At 43.8% G+C, this 17,035-nt stretch overlaps 2 protein-coding genes across 5 annotated transcripts in view; one reads left to right on the top strand and one right to left on the bottom strand.

Annotated features, from left to right (window-relative positions):
- Positions 1 to 474: 474 nt before the first annotated feature.
- MEIG1 (meiosis/spermiogenesis associated 1) lies at positions 475 to 9,830 on the bottom strand. Of its 2 annotated transcripts, XM_049624650.1 has the most exons (4): positions 9,693 to 9,830; positions 4,512 to 4,714; positions 3,981 to 4,147; positions 475 to 795 (listed from the first exon to the last, which is right to left on the bottom strand). In XM_049624650.1, exons 3-4 carry the CDS (start codon positions 4,116 to 4,118, stop codon positions 667 to 669), a joined length of 267 nt encoding a protein of 88 aa, XP_049480607.1. In that variant the 5' UTR covers positions 4,119 to 4,147; positions 4,512 to 4,714; positions 9,693 to 9,830; the 3' UTR covers positions 475 to 666. The 2 variants fall into 2 exon arrangements, with proteins under 2 accessions (XP_049480607.1, XP_049480608.1); XM_049624651.1 differs by lacking the exon at positions 9,693 to 9,830 and having other exon boundaries at positions 4,596 to 4,743.
- An 84-nt stretch (positions 9,831 to 9,914) lies between these two features.
- DCLRE1C (DNA cross-link repair 1C) overlaps positions 9,915 to 17,035 on the top strand; it is a 47,020-nt gene continuing 39,899 nt past the window's right edge. For 2 of the 3 annotated variants that reach the window (XM_049624635.1, XM_049624632.1), the window contains exons 1-2: positions 9,915 to 9,999; positions 14,975 to 15,620. In XM_049624635.1, the coding sequence (XP_049480592.1) occupies positions 15,407 to 15,620 (214 nt within the window). In that variant the 5' untranslated portion in view covers positions 9,915 to 9,999; positions 14,975 to 15,406. Of the gene's footprint in view, positions 10,000 to 11,751; positions 11,933 to 14,974; positions 15,621 to 17,035 lie in introns of those variants that run through there. The other variant, XM_049624634.1, reaches the window with a different exon arrangement.

Below are 17,035 nucleotides of genomic sequence, written 5' to 3'. Positions count from 1 at the left end.
GCAGGCAGTGTGGGGAGCAGGAAGGAAGGGAAACAGCCAATAGACTATGTGAGACAGTCAGACATTGCTGCCTGCGACCAAAGCTTTGTCCTGCTGGGAGGCTGGGTGCTGGCGTAAAACACACCCCTCAGATGGGTTCCTCTGAAGTACCAGGTGGCTGGGGCTCTTATACACCGCCTCCCCATCAGTCATTGGTTGAGGGCTGCTCCCAGGCCATTTCCAGTCTACTCAGCAAGATGCAAAGGACTCTAGAGAGGAGAGAAAGCCCTCAGGCCACAAGACGTAGATCTGACAATTCAAAGGAGTGGTCTTGGTACGTGGTAAAGGCTGGGGGTGGGGTGGGGGGGGAGTGTGGAGTACATTAACATATTAGCGGAGGCACTGGAGTGGTTTCGAATGGGGCTGGCTTTTTCTGTGCATAATGGTGACTCTTCCTCAGTTAATATAGTTGGAAGAACAGGACCAAGACAGGCACAATTTTAATGTTCCTGCAATTATATTTTGGAATAGAACAGGATGATTGATACCAGGTTTCATGGCTTTTGTGTTTCAAAACATTCGACTGAAGTCTGCATTTTGAATTATTTTGTGAAATGACATTTACATGATGTAGAACGGAACAATGAATTCTTAAAAAGTAGGGACGAGTAACACAGAGAACAAAGGCTAGTAAGCATAAATTTTCACTTTGTGGACTTCCTTGTCATCGCATTCCCTCTGTTTGTTGTAGTAATAGAAAGTATTGTCCCTTCTCTGAAGTTTCTTCACGTATCCGGTCTCTGGCCAGCGATCTACCTGCACAACAGAAACCAGAAGACAAACACTGGGACGCTGGTTTTATTTTGATACAGTATTTTACTGTCAAATAGTTAGCAGTATACTTCACCTCCAAGAGTTAAAGCATAAAGTTAAACCTAAAAATACTTGATTTCTCAAGACAGTATTATACGCACCTCAGACACATCATAAGTTGCATCCCTTTACTGCAAAACAACTAATTGGGTGCTTCTCTCTAGATCCCAATTTCTAGATTTAAATTTCTACTCAGTGGCCAAGATGAAACATTCAAAATACTCTAAACTTTATTTTTCTTAGGTTTACAAGTTATCTCAGACAGTACTACGTCCTGACTTCTAAAAGTAATGCCTGAGGAGGAGATTAGGCTCAGGCTCCACTCTGGTGCTGGACATTGACAGCACAGCAAGGTCAAATGGAAGCAGCCAGATTCTTGGTACCGCAGGGTGCATATGTATTCCTCACGTCCACCTCACAAGTTCAGCTTGAAACCCATTTTTTAATAGAAATTTGAGGTCATGATTTTGATTTGCACCTATCTTTTCTTACCGCCCCTCCCCCCTATTCTTTCTCAGATGCCATATTGCCTTGCTTACTTTATCATTTGGCTTGACCTAATTGGGACATCTTTCTCCGCTTCCTCTCCAAATTCATGTTCTGCTTTCTCGATCGGGTCAGTGCATTGCGGTCATGGTTTGTATGTTTCTTCCGGATTCTGTAAGATCTACTCTATCGTTGTCAAAACCTGATTATTCAGGTGTTGTGGTTTTGATTATCAAACCCTCTTCTTCACCGCGTCTCTACAGGCAGCTCATCACTTCTCACTGGCCCCACCCATAAGTCACATGTTTCCATTGGAATAGGAAAACATCATGAATACAAAGGAATGCCTGCCTTTATTTTCTAGTAGTGCATTTTCATTTTCTTCTGTTGTCTCATTTATTTAAGAATTAGCAAAAATAGGTAGCAGCAGAGCTGATAAACCTTGGCGGGCTTTCTGACATACAGTATAGGAAAAAAAATCAATGCTTCCTATTACTAGGTAAAGCTTGTTTTTCATAGCCTCCATTGTCCCCAGCAGAGAAAGGAGGGTGTTCTCAAGACGTCATTATAACTCTCTTCCTCTTGGGGCCAGGAGCAGGTTATGTTTCACTTACTAGGTTCCCCAAAACCATCTCATTCAGTTAAGAAATAGCCACTGTATATGGGATGAGCCTCCAAACAGCTGTGCTGGTTCTGTGCTCATCAACCTCTAGTCATTTTAAATACTCCTTTGGTATTTTATAATTTTTTCTTCTTGGCCTTGATGATTCCCATTCAGCCTAGGAAAGCTTCACTTTTGTGACTAGAACAGAGTGGCATGGTCCTCAGGACTAGCTAGGGAGGTCAATAAGCTCTAATAGCGTATGTGTCCCAAAAGGACATGTGCTTCAGGTGAGGAAAGAGAACTCTGCTCAAATTCTTCAGACCTCCGTATGCTGGTAGAGACATGCCAATCGAGGCAAGCCTTCAGTTACCATCCTGTCCGACCTTCAAGGTCTTCTGCAAATGTCTCTAGGGACATGGAACCATTTTGGAGGATTGTCCCCCAAAGGAAGCGATTTTGTCTTCCTCGAAATTCTTGTGCTTCCTTTTTAAAGGTATGCATATTCTGACTTGCAGAAAGTTTGACTGTTCTTGTCATTTTTAATCTTCGACTCCAAGATTATAAGAATAATAAAAGCCATAATTCATTAAACACTTAGCATTCATTCACTCAACAAATTATTAAGCCCTACAATGTCAGGCACTTCAAACACATGATTTCATTTAATACCTGCGACTGTTTTCTAAAGAGGGCCCTGCCGTCACCATTCTACTGTTGAGCTCAGCCAAGTTAAGAACCTTGTTCAGGATTACCCAGCTTATGAGACATAGAGCCCGGATGCAGACCCTGGACAGATAGATTCCAAATCTGGTTCTCTTCCTTCTAGCCGACTCCATTTCTTAAGGTCGGGTACTCACTTCTGTTGTTATTTCCTAAAGCAGCTGGCACAGAAACGTGCACGTGGTAGTGACATGCTGTGCCAGAACATGCCACTTTGGCATCTGATTGTTTTGAGTTAAAGTCACAACCGGTGCACGAAGGACACTCTGAGTCTCCTCTCTGTCCCTCTGAAAGCAGGAAATAAATCTCCCGTGTGAAAGCTACCCTCCCTGCACCCGGAGGTAGACAGGCCTCCTTATCCCCACAGACAGAGAATTCAGGGCCAACAGGGCAATGTAAACAAATTCGGCTTAGTTTCCCCACTAATCAGTACTCAAGCCCGTTACTTTGTCTTGTTAGTTCCCCACGCATTTATCAATTCTTTGTCTTAAAAGGTATATAAACAGCCTGCTTTGGTCACTTTTGGGGTCTCGTATCTCTGGGGCCCTCATATGTATGAAATTAGATGAAATTTATTTTTTCTCCTGTTAATCTGTCTTGTGTCAATTTAATGATTAGACCGGCGAAAAGAACAAAGAGGATCCCGGTGAAATGTTCTCCTTCCCGACAGTTTGTATGCAATAAATATATACTAAAGTGAAATGCAAGACCTCTTCAAAATTGGCAAGTAACACAGTGAATAGGTGTGTTCTTCCCTACATCACACATCCCCCTCTCACTTTGTGGGACTTCCCCTTCAAGGATGTTCTTTGTGTTCTCTTAAATCTGATTTTATCCCAATCACAACATTATTGAGGTGGGAATGTGATGCACAACCAAAGTCAGGAGTCAAATAGTTTTTTTGTCACCTATAATCTCCATAATAAACAGAATCTAGCCTCTTCATAACTCGTGGTAAAAACAAAACAAAACAAAACAAAAAAACCCTGAAACAAATAATAATTACACAACAAACTGAATATCTGGTAATAGAATTACCTGAGTAAGGGGAAAAGACTCTAGTTTTGTGGATTACAGAAATGATTCATTTAGCGGAGCATGGTTGCTCAATAAGAGGTAGAAAGTTCTTAATGTTCCCATGCTGAGGGACCACCTCTGCCTCCAGTCTGACTGAAAATCCTCCTCTGGGCCTCAATCTCCTCATCAGTAAAATGAGAGAATTGGAGTAGGCCTCCCTTTTAGTTATTCTCTGGTTCTTTGTTTGATTTTAATACTTTTCACTAAATATGTAGAATTCAGGTTTAGCTAGAAATCTTACCATAGAAACTTGTTTCACTTGTTTATATTCAGTTTCATCCCGATATCCTGCTTGTTGAAACCTGTACAGATTTTCTATCTCTTCTGACCATTTTTTGGCACGACTTACTGATTTTGGTTTCGCGTCAGAACTAGCCATGGCTACAGAAGTCTTATTAGCAATTATTTCTGAAAGAGGTTTAAAACAACATTAACAGAGCATAACCGTGACAACTTTGAAAGTCCCTTTAAGAATGAACAAAAGTAGAAGTTTTTTAAAAAAAACTGGAAAGTGGAGAATCCCACTAGGTATATTAAATTCTAAGCATTCAATTCTAAGATTGAGAAGGATTCATGCTCTACTTTGGAAATAAAATAAATCCCGAAAGATACACAGAGAACTGCTTTTGTTTCTTCATCAAATAAAACCGCATTCAGAGTGTGATGTCCTAAAGGCTCTATACTAATTCAGGTGTTCTAGGCAATAGTTTACAACATTTCTGAAGTCACACTCTCATTTTTAACTACTCAGTAGGTTGTCAAAATATCTCACCACTGTTCCATTTGATTATATTCAAAACTGAATCTCCCACTTTTTCTTTCTCCTGAAAAGGGAAGGTAAGATCAATCTTGTTACTGTCTTCTTATTCTTCTTGCGGGGAAGCAGTGGTTTCCTCTTTTTTGCATGTCTTCACTACTTGGAGACATCCCAGTCACTCTAGTCCATTCGCTCAGGTGGTCACTGGGCCCCTGCTCCTGCGACAGCCCGATGTGAAAAGACAGACGAATGCAAAGTCCGTGAAAGCTGTATGACTAGGATACTGAGATCATTGATTTTACAACAAAATAAGCAGTCACCAATAGCTTTTGAGGTTCAAACATTCAACTCTAGTGCACGTAATTGGCTATTCACCAAACTTCTATAGCCAGTTTTTCAAAGACATAATCTTTTCTTTTTAATTTTTTTTAAGTTTATACATTTTTGAGAGAGAGAGTGAGCAGGGAGGGGCAGAGAGAGAGGGAGACACAGAATCTGAAGCAGGCTTGAACTCAAGAACTGTGGGGCTTGAACTCAAGAACTGTGAGATCGTGACCGGAACCGAAGTCGGACGCTTAACCAACTGAGCCACCCAGGCGCCCCAAGACATAATCTTCTTTAAAAATTTTTTAAAATGTTTATTTATTTTTGAGAGAGAGACAGAGCATGAGAGGGGGAGGGGCAGAGAGAATGAGGGACACACAGAATCTGAAGCAGGCTCCAGGTTCCGAGCTGTCGGCACAAAGCCTGAGGTGGGTCTTGAACTCACGAACCATGAGATCATGACCTGAGCTGAAGTCAGACGCTTAACCGACTGAGCCACCCAGGCGGCCCTTTCAAAGACATAATCTTGCATTTGTTTTCCCAGTGTCATCTTATTACCACAATGCATCAGTTAACTGAAATAAAGTGCCCAGAATTTCCACCAGGATTCCTTGAATTCGTTCTTCTGTTAAAATGTTTCCATTGGCTGAAATACATTCAGATTGGACCTCATAAAGTAGGTGCCATTCTTATTTTTTGAACTTTTTCAATTGCAATGACAAATACTCACTGCAGTAGTTCCCCCTTACCTGTGGCTTCGCTCTCTGCAGTCAAACGGTCTGGAAGCAGAGGGTCCTCATTCTGACGCAATGTCAGATCAGTGGTAGCCTGGCGCTACATCCCAATGCCTGTGTCGTTCACCTTGCTTCATCTCATTATATAGGCAGTTTATCTTACGTTATCACAAAAAAGAGTACAGGAAAATATATTTTGACAGGCCACATTCACACGCTTTTTTAAAAGTATTTTTTAATGTGTATTTTTATTTTTGAGAGAGAGAGACAGAATGTGAGCGGGGCAGGGGCAGAGAGAGAGGGAGACACAGAATCGGAAGCAGGCTCCGGGCTCCGAGCGGTCAGCACACAGCCCGACGTGAGGCTAGAACTCACAAACTGCGAGATCATGACCCGGGCTGAAGTCGGATACTTAACCGACTGAGCCACCCAGGCGTCCCTCACGTAACTTTTTAAAAAATATTGTAATAATTGTTCGACTTTGTTATTGTTATTAATCTCTTACCGTGCCTAGTTTACAAATCGAACTGTATCACAGATGTGTATGTACAGGAAAATAACCGAATATACAAGGTTTGGTATTATCTTTGGTTTCCAGCATCCACTGGGGCGTCTGGGAACGTATCTCCCAGATACCTGAATAAGGGGGTGGGGAACTACTGTGTGTTGACAAAGTCAAGAAATACATTAAAGTCCAAAAAAAGAAAAGCCAAAATAATCATCACATCAATTAGAAGTGTCCATCCTTAACATCGGTGAGTATCATCCTAAGCATGAGTTGGAAGAACAGACTTTAAAAGTTTTATGAAAAAGAGTCTTATGGTAAATGTTCTTACAAGTATTAACAAATTTAGCTCAGCCTGGATTCAACAGGGAGGGGAAAGTAGGAAATGGAAGTAAACTTGATGGAATCACTGAATTTCAGATAAGTATTTCCTCAATGTGAAAGATGTGGCCTAAAAAGTTCCTCCTACTTAATAAAAGTAGATTAATGGAGACTGTTAGGAGGCTAAGAGTCATTTGCTTGAACTCTGTATGTCAATCATACACAAGTACCAACTGATTCTTCTATGAAAAGTAAGCGAATTTGTCCAATGCTTCTTCCTCCCTCCTGTAGATTCTTGTTGCATTCTTACTTAATATTCTAAAAGTTATGGCATTTACATTCTGTCCCGAAACCAGAATTCTCACAGTTGTTTGGGCTTAGTTCCAGATTTAAAGGAATTAAAATGAAGTCCGTTGAGTTACACAGTTCACTCTGATGAAAGTAGCACCCACCCAAATGGATATATCAGGAGTCTTGTTTGGTTTTCTCCCAGCGTGCATTACCAACATGCCGAGACCAGAGAAAATTAAGGGATTGTTAATACTGGACTTTTAAAAAACTTAGCCCTTCTTTATTCATTAGGTTTAGGTTCATGATGTATTTTAAGTCAATACTTCGCTATGTTATTGTATGAATTTATGTAAAATTTGGAATGCCCCACAAAACAGTCAGTGTGACATATTTCAAGAAAACATTTGCCCTTTGTTTCCATTCATTGTAATGGGAGGCTCACTGTTTTTTGCTGCACGATACACTAGATGTGACCAACAGTGAGTTGGACAGATGTGATACAGCCTGATAATCCATTAATATATATGACTGTGTATAATCTTTTTTTCATACCAAAATGACACGAAGAAACAAAAGGAGAAAAGGTACAAATTCACCGTATAAAAATACTTTCACAATTAGCCATGTTTGTTACATGAATTTAGTGGCTGTATTATACTGCTTTTACAGATGAAGCACATTTTCTAACCGTCGTGGCACAATCATACTTTGTTTTACCCCAAGGCATTCTGGCTTTACGCTTGGCTTTTTGATACATTACAAAACACTTTTATTTACTCATATTCATTCAAAAAATAGTTTCTTGAATGTCATCTATGTAATCTTTTGTCACTTTCAAACAAAGCAATCATGTCAACTGTAAACAGAAAAATGCTTTCAATAGAAGAGGAGAAAATATGCTGCAGTTGGTTGTACTGGAGAAGTAACCTTCCCCCACCCCCCACCCCAGTAGAAATATGCATCTTCTAGACATATTAGGCATTTCAAAACTTTGTTTTCCCACAGTAGCCAAAGGGAACATAAATGCATTTTCAGCATAATAGAAACCCCAGTGGCTCCTGAAACTATACTATCTAGTGGTGGTGCAAATCCCTCCTCTACCTTTTTGTCTCTCTTACTACTTTCTACTTTTTAAAAACACAGAATGAAACTAAAATTGGGAAAGATCAACTTACAATTTTTCGATTAAATATTTCAGTAATCCTTGGAAGTTCAGTGGTAATATTAATTCCGCTAGCAACATTCAACACTTTGAAATTTAGAGGTTTACTTCGCTGAGAATTGTGGCAAAAAAAAAAAAATACTATAAAATAGATTTGATCTTCATAATACTAAGTTGTAGTTACAGAAACAGGAAATGGCAATGCCTGACTTTCTAGTTTTGTAAAAATTGAATTTTATTAGACAGTATTAAGGTTTATACATGTATTTAAAAAAAATCAGCTATATCAAATCCTGGATGATCTAAGGTTCTAATCTAATAGTAGAAGCCTTTGATGTACCAACCATCTTAAGCTCTCTTCTATTTTTTTTTTAAATATATGAAATTTATTGTCAAATTGGTTTCCATACAACACCCAGTGCTCATCCCAAAAGGTGCCCTCCTCAATACCCATCACCCACCCTCCCCTCCCTCCCACCCCCCATCAACCCTCAGTTTGTTCTCAGTTTTTCAGAGTCTCTTATGCTTTAGCTCCCTCCCCCTCTAACCTCTTTTTTTTTTTTTTCCCCATCCCCTCTCCCATGGGTTCCTGTTAAGTTTCTCAGGATCCACATAAGAGTGAAAACATATGGTATCTGTCTTTCTCTGCATGACTTATTTCACTTAGTGTAACACTCTCCAGTTCCATCCATGTTGCTACAAAGGGCCAGATTTCATTCTTTCTCATTGCCACGTAGTATTCCATTGTGTATATAAACCACAATTTCTTTATCCATTCATCAGTTGATGGACATTTAGGCTTAAGCTCTCTTCTAAGCAAAAGTCCTTTTCACTTCCTATTTTTGCTCTGAAAAGTGATTTTTCCGTTTAGCGGTATTAAAACCCCAAGAGCATTAGCATCCCAAATCTTCCATTTCTTTCCCTACTTTAATTTTTTCTGCTCTTAGACGCACGGTCATAGGGCAAAGGAGCCAATCAATAAACACCCCTAGGCTTGTTTCTGGAACCTTAAAAAGGTCTCATTAGAAGGTCTCTGACGGGGCGCCTGGGTGGCTCAGTCAGTTAAGTGTCTGACCCTAACTCAGGTCATGATCTTGCTGTCCGTGAGCTCGAGCCCTACCTTGGGCTCTGTGCTGACCACTCAGAGCGTGGAGCCTGCTTCGGATTCTGTCTCCTTCTCTCTCTGCCTCTCCCCTGTTCACACTGTCTCTCTCTCAAAAATAAACGTTAAAAAGAATTTAGAAGGTTTCTGACGTCAGTTATGCCTCCCTTCCCTCCACTTTTGTGGGGGGTGGTCAGCTGAAAAAACTGGTTTCCCAAAAATGCCTTTGCAGTCTATGGTCTAGGCGGGCTAATCTGCATTTGTTCAGCGTAAAGCCACTCCTTTTGGGTCCCCCCCAGCTGACCTGCCTTCTCCAGCCTCTCAAACCTTTCTTCTGCCAGAAATCACCAAGTTTGTATGTAAGGTAAATGTGCTACATAAGGCTGAGACGGAGAAAGAATTCTGGAAACAGGAGGTCAAATGGCTGGTCCGCAGAACTCTGAAAGGAGACCCCAGAATAGCAGCTCCTCAAGCCCCAGAAAACGCGGGTCGGCCTGGAAGCTACTGGAAAATAAGATTCTGACACTCAAGAAATCTCAAAGACCATTGCTGTAAGGGAGAATACAGACGCCAACAGCACAAATCTCAGCCACCACAGGGCATGCCAGAGCGGAAGGGGCGGAGCCGAGGCTTCCGGGGCGGGGCCGGGACGGGAGGAGCGGAGGGGGCGGGCCCTTCGGGCCCCTCGGGACGGGTCCCCCCCCCCCCCCCCCCCCCCCCCACCTCCCCCGCGCTGGGTAAGGCTCTCCGTGGTTACCCTCGCTTACCGACCTGGAGAGGCCGAGGCACCCCTCCCGGGAGCTCGCAGGAGAGCGCGGAGGTGCTCAGGATCCGCGGGCTGGTCAGCTAGAGGCCAACTGTCGGGGCCTCGGCGACCCTCGCGTCTCCTAGCAACGCGGAGCGCCGAGCTCCGGCCCCGCCCCCTGCGAGCGGGCCCTTGGGCGCAGGTGCGAGGGTTGGGCTGGGCTGGGCTGGGCTGGGCTGGGCTGGGCTGGGGGCCCAGTTCGGAGAGTCACGGTTGACCCCAGGGTGCGAGGCTTGCAAGGGCTGAATCCCAGGCAGAGGTAAGGAGCCGAATGTGTTCTTTGCCTCTGCAGCCCCAGACGGAATTCCGTTGGCGGTTTTGGTTCCTGATAGTAGATATGTCCTGTCTGTCTCATGCTTCTTTTCATTTTGTTGAAATTAAATGAACTAACCAATTCACAGGGTAGAGCATGGTGCCTGACAATTAGTAAACCTACAAAAAACAACACCCGTAACTTAGATGATTTTTCTGTATCATTACCTTTATTCGTTTATTTAAAATACTGTCGATTTGCCTATAACTCCCAAATTTATTTCCTCAGCCCGGATCTCTTTTTGAATTCCAGACCTGTATACCCAGCCTATATTCAACATGCACTTGGTTATCCAAGACCCCCCCCCCCCCCCCTCCCCGTCTTTAAGCACCCCATCCGCAACCTGCCCCTTCCACGGTTTTCCTCCTTCAGTAAATGGGTCCCAGAGTCCACTCTTTGCCTTGGCTTCTTTATCCGTCATTGTTGGCTTTTCTGTTCCCAGCGAGTCCAAGCCACCACCGTTTTCCCCCTACTCTGGTTATTGCCATAGTCCCCAATAGGTCTCTCTTGTCTCCCCTCGTCTATGCCCAAAGCAACAATCAGTGCAGTCCGTTTAAAACATCATTCAGATTGTGTCCTGCAGTGGCTCCCCATCTTGCAAAGTAAAACCCAGCAAAACCTTACAAGATTCTCTCTTCCCTGGCTCTGGAGCCCTGGATCACTCCACTCCAGCCATGCTGACCTGGCAGTTCCTAGCCTAGCTTCCACACTGAGGCCTTAGTTGTGGCTTTTGCCTCTGCCTGGAATGGTCTTGCTCCATTTATCCCCTTGGCTGACTTCCTCTTCTTGAAGTTTTCCCAGCCCCATCTCTCTAGCTCACTCCTCCCATCATGCTCTCTATACCCCTTATTATGCCCTAGTGTTTCTTTTGTCCACAGCACTTATCACCACCACATATACTGTTTAAATTGCTTTATTTCTTAATTTTATTGTTTATCTTCTGCAAGAATGTGATTTCCAGAAAGACAGAGATCTTGTTAACCAAATTGACTGAACTTCAGGTTCCTTAACTGTAAAGTGAAGACAAAACTGTACCTGTCTGATAGGGTAGTTTTGAGGATGACACAAGAAATATAAACCATTTAGGACAGCACCTGGGACTATATAGATGATAGATAATGATTTCCACTCGAACGTATACTGCATTGCTACATAGGTTTGTCTCTGCTTTGCTCACTGCGGTCTCTTTAATGTTCGGAATAGTCACCGGCACACAGTAGCTGGTCGGGGACTGTTTGTTGAGTGAATAAATGATTCCACACCGTTGGAGTATTGTGGCAGCTTCCTATGGGGATGCCCTGCCCCAGACTGCCTGAGTGCTCTTTCTTTCTTTTCTTTTTTTTTTTTTTTAATGTTTATTTATTTTTGAGACAGAGAGAGAGCATGAACAGGGGAGGGGCAGAGAGAGAGGGAGACACAGAATCTGAAACAGGCTCCAGGCTCTGAGCTGTCAGCACAGAGCCCGACGCGGGGCTCGAACTCACGGACCGTGAGATCATGACCTGAGCCGAAGTTGGACACTTAACCGACTGAGCCACCCAGGCGCCCCTGAGTGCTCTTTCTAACTCAAATTGCTTTCACACTCAGAATCCCCTGGAGGGTGTGTTAAAATAGATTGCTGGAGAGTTCTAATTCAGCATATCTGGGTTACAGTAGAGATTTTGCATTTTTTTAAAGTTTCTTTAATGTTTATTTTTGAGAGAGACAGAGACAGAACTTGAGCTGGAGAGGGGCAGCAGAGAGAGAGGGAGACACAGAATCCGAAGCAGTCTCCAGGCTCTGAGCTGTCAGCACAGAGCCTGATGCGGGGCTCAAACCCACGGACCGGGAGATCATGACCTGAGCCGAAGTCGGACGCCCAACCAACTGAGCCACCCAGGTGCCCTGAGATTTTGCATTTTTTAAAACAACTTTAAGTAGGCTCCACCCCCAGCCTGGGACTTGAATTCACAACCCTGAGATCAACTGAGCCAGCCAGGAGCCCCATGATTTTACATTTCTAACACGTTCCCAAATACTGTTGGTGATGCTCTCCCAGGGTCCATACTTGTTCTGATCTCACCTGTGACTCTCTTGTTTCAAACCACCCAGGCTTCTCACTGCCACTCAAATTACACTCTTTGGTTTGGTCTGGTCTCCCTTCTTACCCAGTTTAGCCTTGACTTCCCCTGTTAAGTCCCTATTATTTTATCCCTTTTGCCCCTAGTGCTTTGGTTAAAAGGAACTATTTGCAATTCCCAGACTGAATAAAAAGCTCATTGCTGAAGAACAGACTTCAGCTGTTCTCGGGCCTGGAAGCTGAACTCAGGGTCACCTTGTTTGATAAGCTTTTCCGTAGCAAATTCCTTTCCATAATTGAGCTCTTCTGCTTGATGTCCACACTACATTCTGAGCACACTTCCATTAAAGCGCTTGTGAAACTTCTTGCATTTATTTCCATGAGTTTCTACTTCTCCCAGACTGTAAGCTCTTGTTCCATGGCTCATTCCTTTATGTACATCCGGTTCCAGCACAATGCCTGGCACTTAGTGGATGCTCAGTAGATAATAATTAAAGCTAATATTTATTGAGTACCTACCATTTTCCAGGACTTTTCAGTGGACTTCCTTCCTTCCTTCCTTCTTCCCTCCCCCTCTCTCTCTCCCTTTCTTTTCTTTCCTTTCCTCTTTCTTTCTTTCTCTCCTTCCTTCTTTTTTCTTAGTTGAATAATAACACTTTTTAATCGATCAGAGGGTTGAGAGTAGGAGGAATGACGAAGAGCTACTGGTGGTAGAGAGAGATATGCAACTAATGCAGAATACACATACATTGTGATTTTTCAAAGCCACCTTCTTGCTATGTGAGTTAGCCATGTAGTGTCTTCCTAACTCCTCCAGAGAAGGGATATCCTTGCTAATCTTGTTCACTTTGTCCACATTCTCCCATACCTTCTCCAAACATTTTTAAAACAAGTCCATTGAGCTATGGTTGAAATGCAATAAATAGCACATATTAACCAGCATATAATTTGGTAAGTTTTGACATATGCATACACCTGTTGTTTCCTGTGCCCCCAACCAACTGCTGATTTGCGTTCTGTCACTTTCGATCACTTCACATTTTCCATAATTTTACATAAATGGTATAGTACAATATGATCTCAGACTTCCAGCTTCCAGAACTATGAGACAATTAAATTTCCATTGTTTAAGTCACCCAGTCTGTGGAATTTGTTATAGCAGCCCTAACACATAAATACACTTCTTTAAAAAACATATCTCATGGCATACTTCCTAGTGTGACACTATTTCTTCTAAAATAGTAGTACAGAATATAGTGAATTTATAAGCCAGTTTATTTATATTGACAACAGCTTATAAAATAAGAAAAATATATCTGCTAGTGATTGCCCAGCAAAGACTTACACTTACCTCAAGAACTCCCTTTTTGGTATTTAATATACAGTTGGTAGCTGTCTTCAGTCCTTTTGAGATGAGACAAACCAGGGCTTAGAAGTCCAAAGAGCTTGGGATTGCAGAAAGATTCCCAAGTGGGGAGTGAGGAAACAGAGCAGTAGCTGATGCTGTTGACTGCATTTCAGTTTTCTCTACTAGCAGCTACAGGAGGCATTTCTCTTGGGATGCAGTATCCAGCAAATTTGGCTTCTCCTGAAAATTTGTTTATTTTGACCTGAGGATATTATAGCCTAGTAAGTGATTGTGGCTCCCTCTGGAAGAGCCGAATAATTGGCTGACTTCTCCCAAGAGTACACGTGTGCACGTCTGTGGTCTGTGCTTACCCATCTTCATTATTTCCTAAGCTATCTTCTCCCTTCATCCTGACTCTATTTCCCTTTGTGCTTTCATACTGTATCCATCATGGAAAGAAGGGAGGATACATAAGTGGATAGAGAAGAATATGAATACTATCTTGGCCTGCCTTGCCAGGAGTTCCAAATTCTGGCTGAGGTAGACACGCCAGATTCTCCAGGTACCAGTCTCACTGCAGAACTTGGTGTTAGGTGTAGACAGCTTAGTCCTCCTTTATTCAAAGACAAACCATCTTATACCAAATCAAAGGTGTTGGCAACAGCATACTAGGGGAATGCTTTACTCAAATGAGTGATTCTGATGTCATACCATTCCCACTCACCCTTCTTTCTCTTCCTCCCCTTCTTTTTCTTCCTCTTATGAGAATTGGAATAGAACTTTGAGGACCAGGGTGCAGGGAAATGCTGATATTCTCTGAGGTTGGCATTCTGATTCCTGATTCCACTGTTTAAAATTCATCGTTCTTGGATTTTTCCCCATATTACTTTGTGTGTCTGTGGAAGCATTTGTTTACCATATTTTGCAAAGGTGTTGTCTCCAAATGGGTTGAAAACGTACCTGAAGCCACGTCTTAGTCGTCGATGTAAACACTGCAACTCTTATAACGATGGTATGCACAAAGCAAGACCTCAAGAGTGTTCAAGGTGTTTGTATTAATATCAAGGTGTTTAAAGCAGATTTGCTAGGAAGGGGCCTGATAAATGGCCCATTCGCCATTCGGTGATTCTTAATGCTTTAACAAACCTTTTCATAAAGTTGTTTTGGTGGTTAAAAAATCCCAGAACTTTCCCCCCTTAAGACCTATCCTTTTTCACCCACCACTTCTTTTTCGTTTATGTATCCTTTGAACTTCTAAAAATGTAGCTCAAAAGGGTGGTGGGCTGGTGGCGGGGGTGCGGGGCTTGGGGGGGAAGGAGAGCAGAAGGCCAACCCATAAGCTATCCTTGGGATTTTTACTTACCTACCCTAAGATCACGCATCTGAGTTGTGATCATCAGGGATTGTTTACTCAGTTTGTAGATTATAAATGGAAGCGGGAACTAACAGTTATTGAATCTACCATGGGTCACATACAGTTTTTTCCTCATACAATTTTCATGTTATCCCCCAAGGTAGAAACTGGGAAGATGACGGAAAGAAGGAACTGAGCTCGGCTTTCAGGCTCTCAGACAAGCAGGGGGTGGAACGCAGTCGGATTTCAAAGAGAAGCTTTACACCCCCCTTCGTGTCTTTGCCTCCTTGGGTGGAGCACCTGCTACGGGTGTTCACTTTCCCTTCGCGCTATCGTTCCTGCACAGACAACGGGCAGTCTGCACCAGAAAGTCACCCGTGTTGAGTCAAAGTTCCCGGCAGCGCCACCCTCTTCGCGCCGCACCCTAGATCCTAGCCGGTCGCCCCAGCCCTAGGCACTGCAGCCGTCCCAGCCCAGCGTCGGGCAGCTCCAATATTTAACTCCGCGGGTCGCTGGCCGCAGAGTCTCCCCTGAGGCTCTTCGGCACCGCCCCTACCTCCTCGGATTGGACGTGGCTGCGCCCGGCCGGCCAATGGCTTGGCGGCGGCAGGTTCCCGGAAGTGGCGGCGCGGCCCGGGAAGACCTCAGTTTCCGCAGGCTGAGTCGGGGGGCCTATTCCGCTGGCTTCGCGGGCGCTATGAGTTGCTTCCAGGGACAGATGGCCGAGTACCCAACCGTCTCCATAGACCGCTTCGACAGGGAGAACCTGAAGGCCCGCGCCTACTTCCTGTCTCACTGCCACAAGGGTGAGAGAGCGTGGCTCGCCGCCCGTCCCCGGGGACGCGGGCTGCCAGGGTTGGGGCCCCGCGGGGAAGCCGCCCGGAGCGGGTGGGGGCTCCAGCCAGGGAGTGCAGGCTTCGGGAGGCCAGGGCCGAGACTAGCAAGTGCACCTTGTCCCAGCCTGGCTCTTCAACTTCTCTGAGGCTTTATTTCCTCATCTGTACAACGGGTTGCGCCTTGACCCGGGCCAGTTTGACCAGGCATAACTCTTAGGTTCTCGTGGTAGTTCTCCTAGAAGCTCATAGTCAGAGGTCAGCGAGGATTACTCACTTCTTCCTCCACATCTTCGCTACCGTGTTATAAAGAAGACAAGTTTCAGATGAAATTCCGCCTTACCCCGCAAACACTTACCATCAGGCAGGTGCATTCACTCACAAACATCCTGTCTGTGAGCTCTACAAAGTGCAAGCGGCCCCTCCTTTTAGACGTTCTTGCCACATCCAGTATAAAGGATTCGTGTAAGGCGAGGCAACCAGAATACTAAGATTGCACAGTTGCGCACGGTTAGGGATTAAGCCTCAGTGTCACCCCTGATGATACAGCCTGGAGATTAGATGCTTCAGGAGAGGCGGGGTGTCTCTAAAACATCCGGGCCAATCTCCAGAGCTGGAGTAGCACTAATTTCACAACCATTGTCCATTTTTAACATCTCGTGTGCTGAAGTTAGTGTTGTGGGGAAATGCCTCAGCTTTCTTGCTCGAACCTACCAATTATCACATTAATGAGGAGAATCTGGACTTGCTGTCTCCCTTTGCAAAATAGCACCGTGAGCCTCTTTGAGGGTCTCTCTGCTTATTCTCCAGAGTAATGCTTTTGTTTTTGGTTTGTTTCTCATTGTGAATCGACTGCTGGGTGGGGGTACCTCTGTTTTACCCTGATAACCATGACTGAAGTGTGGCTTAGGGGCTTGCCCTTTATGTTACCAATAGTGAGTTTGAAGAAAGAATCCATCTAAAGGAATCTGAAGTCACAATCATTCGATCATTCGTTTGTATGTTAAACAAGAAACTGACTTTTTATTATTGAGCAGTTTATAATAACTTTTCCTGTTCTCTAATCATATGTGTGTCTTTTTACTCAATCAGAACGTTAAACTCATCAAGGGCAAGAACTTCTGCTTTCAGAAATTTCCCATGTTGCTTACTGGTGGTCTTCTAACCTTTCTGAGACATAGATTTCTTTGGATGTGCTGTGGACTGCATTGTGCGTCCCCCCCCTCCCCAGTTTCATATGTTGAAGCCCTAAACCCCCATGTGACTATATTTGGCGATGGGGCTTTTAGGGGACAATGCAAGTGAAATGAGGTTGTAAGGGCGGGGTCCTAATTTATTAAGATTGATGGCCTTATAAAAACAGGAAGAGAGGTTTCTCTCTTTCTACA

Source organism: Panthera uncia, chromosome B4 (assembly GCF_023721935.1).
Source record: "Panthera uncia isolate 11264 chromosome B4, Puncia_PCG_1.0, whole genome shotgun sequence".
Classification (NCBI taxonomy): Eukaryota; Metazoa; Chordata; class Mammalia; order Carnivora; family Felidae; genus Panthera; species Panthera uncia.
The sequence above is the reverse complement of the archived record's forward strand: the minus strand, read 5'-3'. Positions and strand labels throughout refer to the sequence as shown.

Excerpts from the sequence above, each read along its gene's own strand:
- MEIG1 (XM_049624650.1), bottom strand. The coding sequence starts at position 4,118 with ATGGCTAGTTCTGACGCGAAACCAAAATCAGTAAGTCGTGCCAAAAAA. Across the intron at positions 796-3,980 it reads AAGTGAAACAAGTTTCTATG|GTAGATCGCTGGCCAGAGAC; the intron begins GTAAGATTTCTA and ends TCTGTTGTGCAG.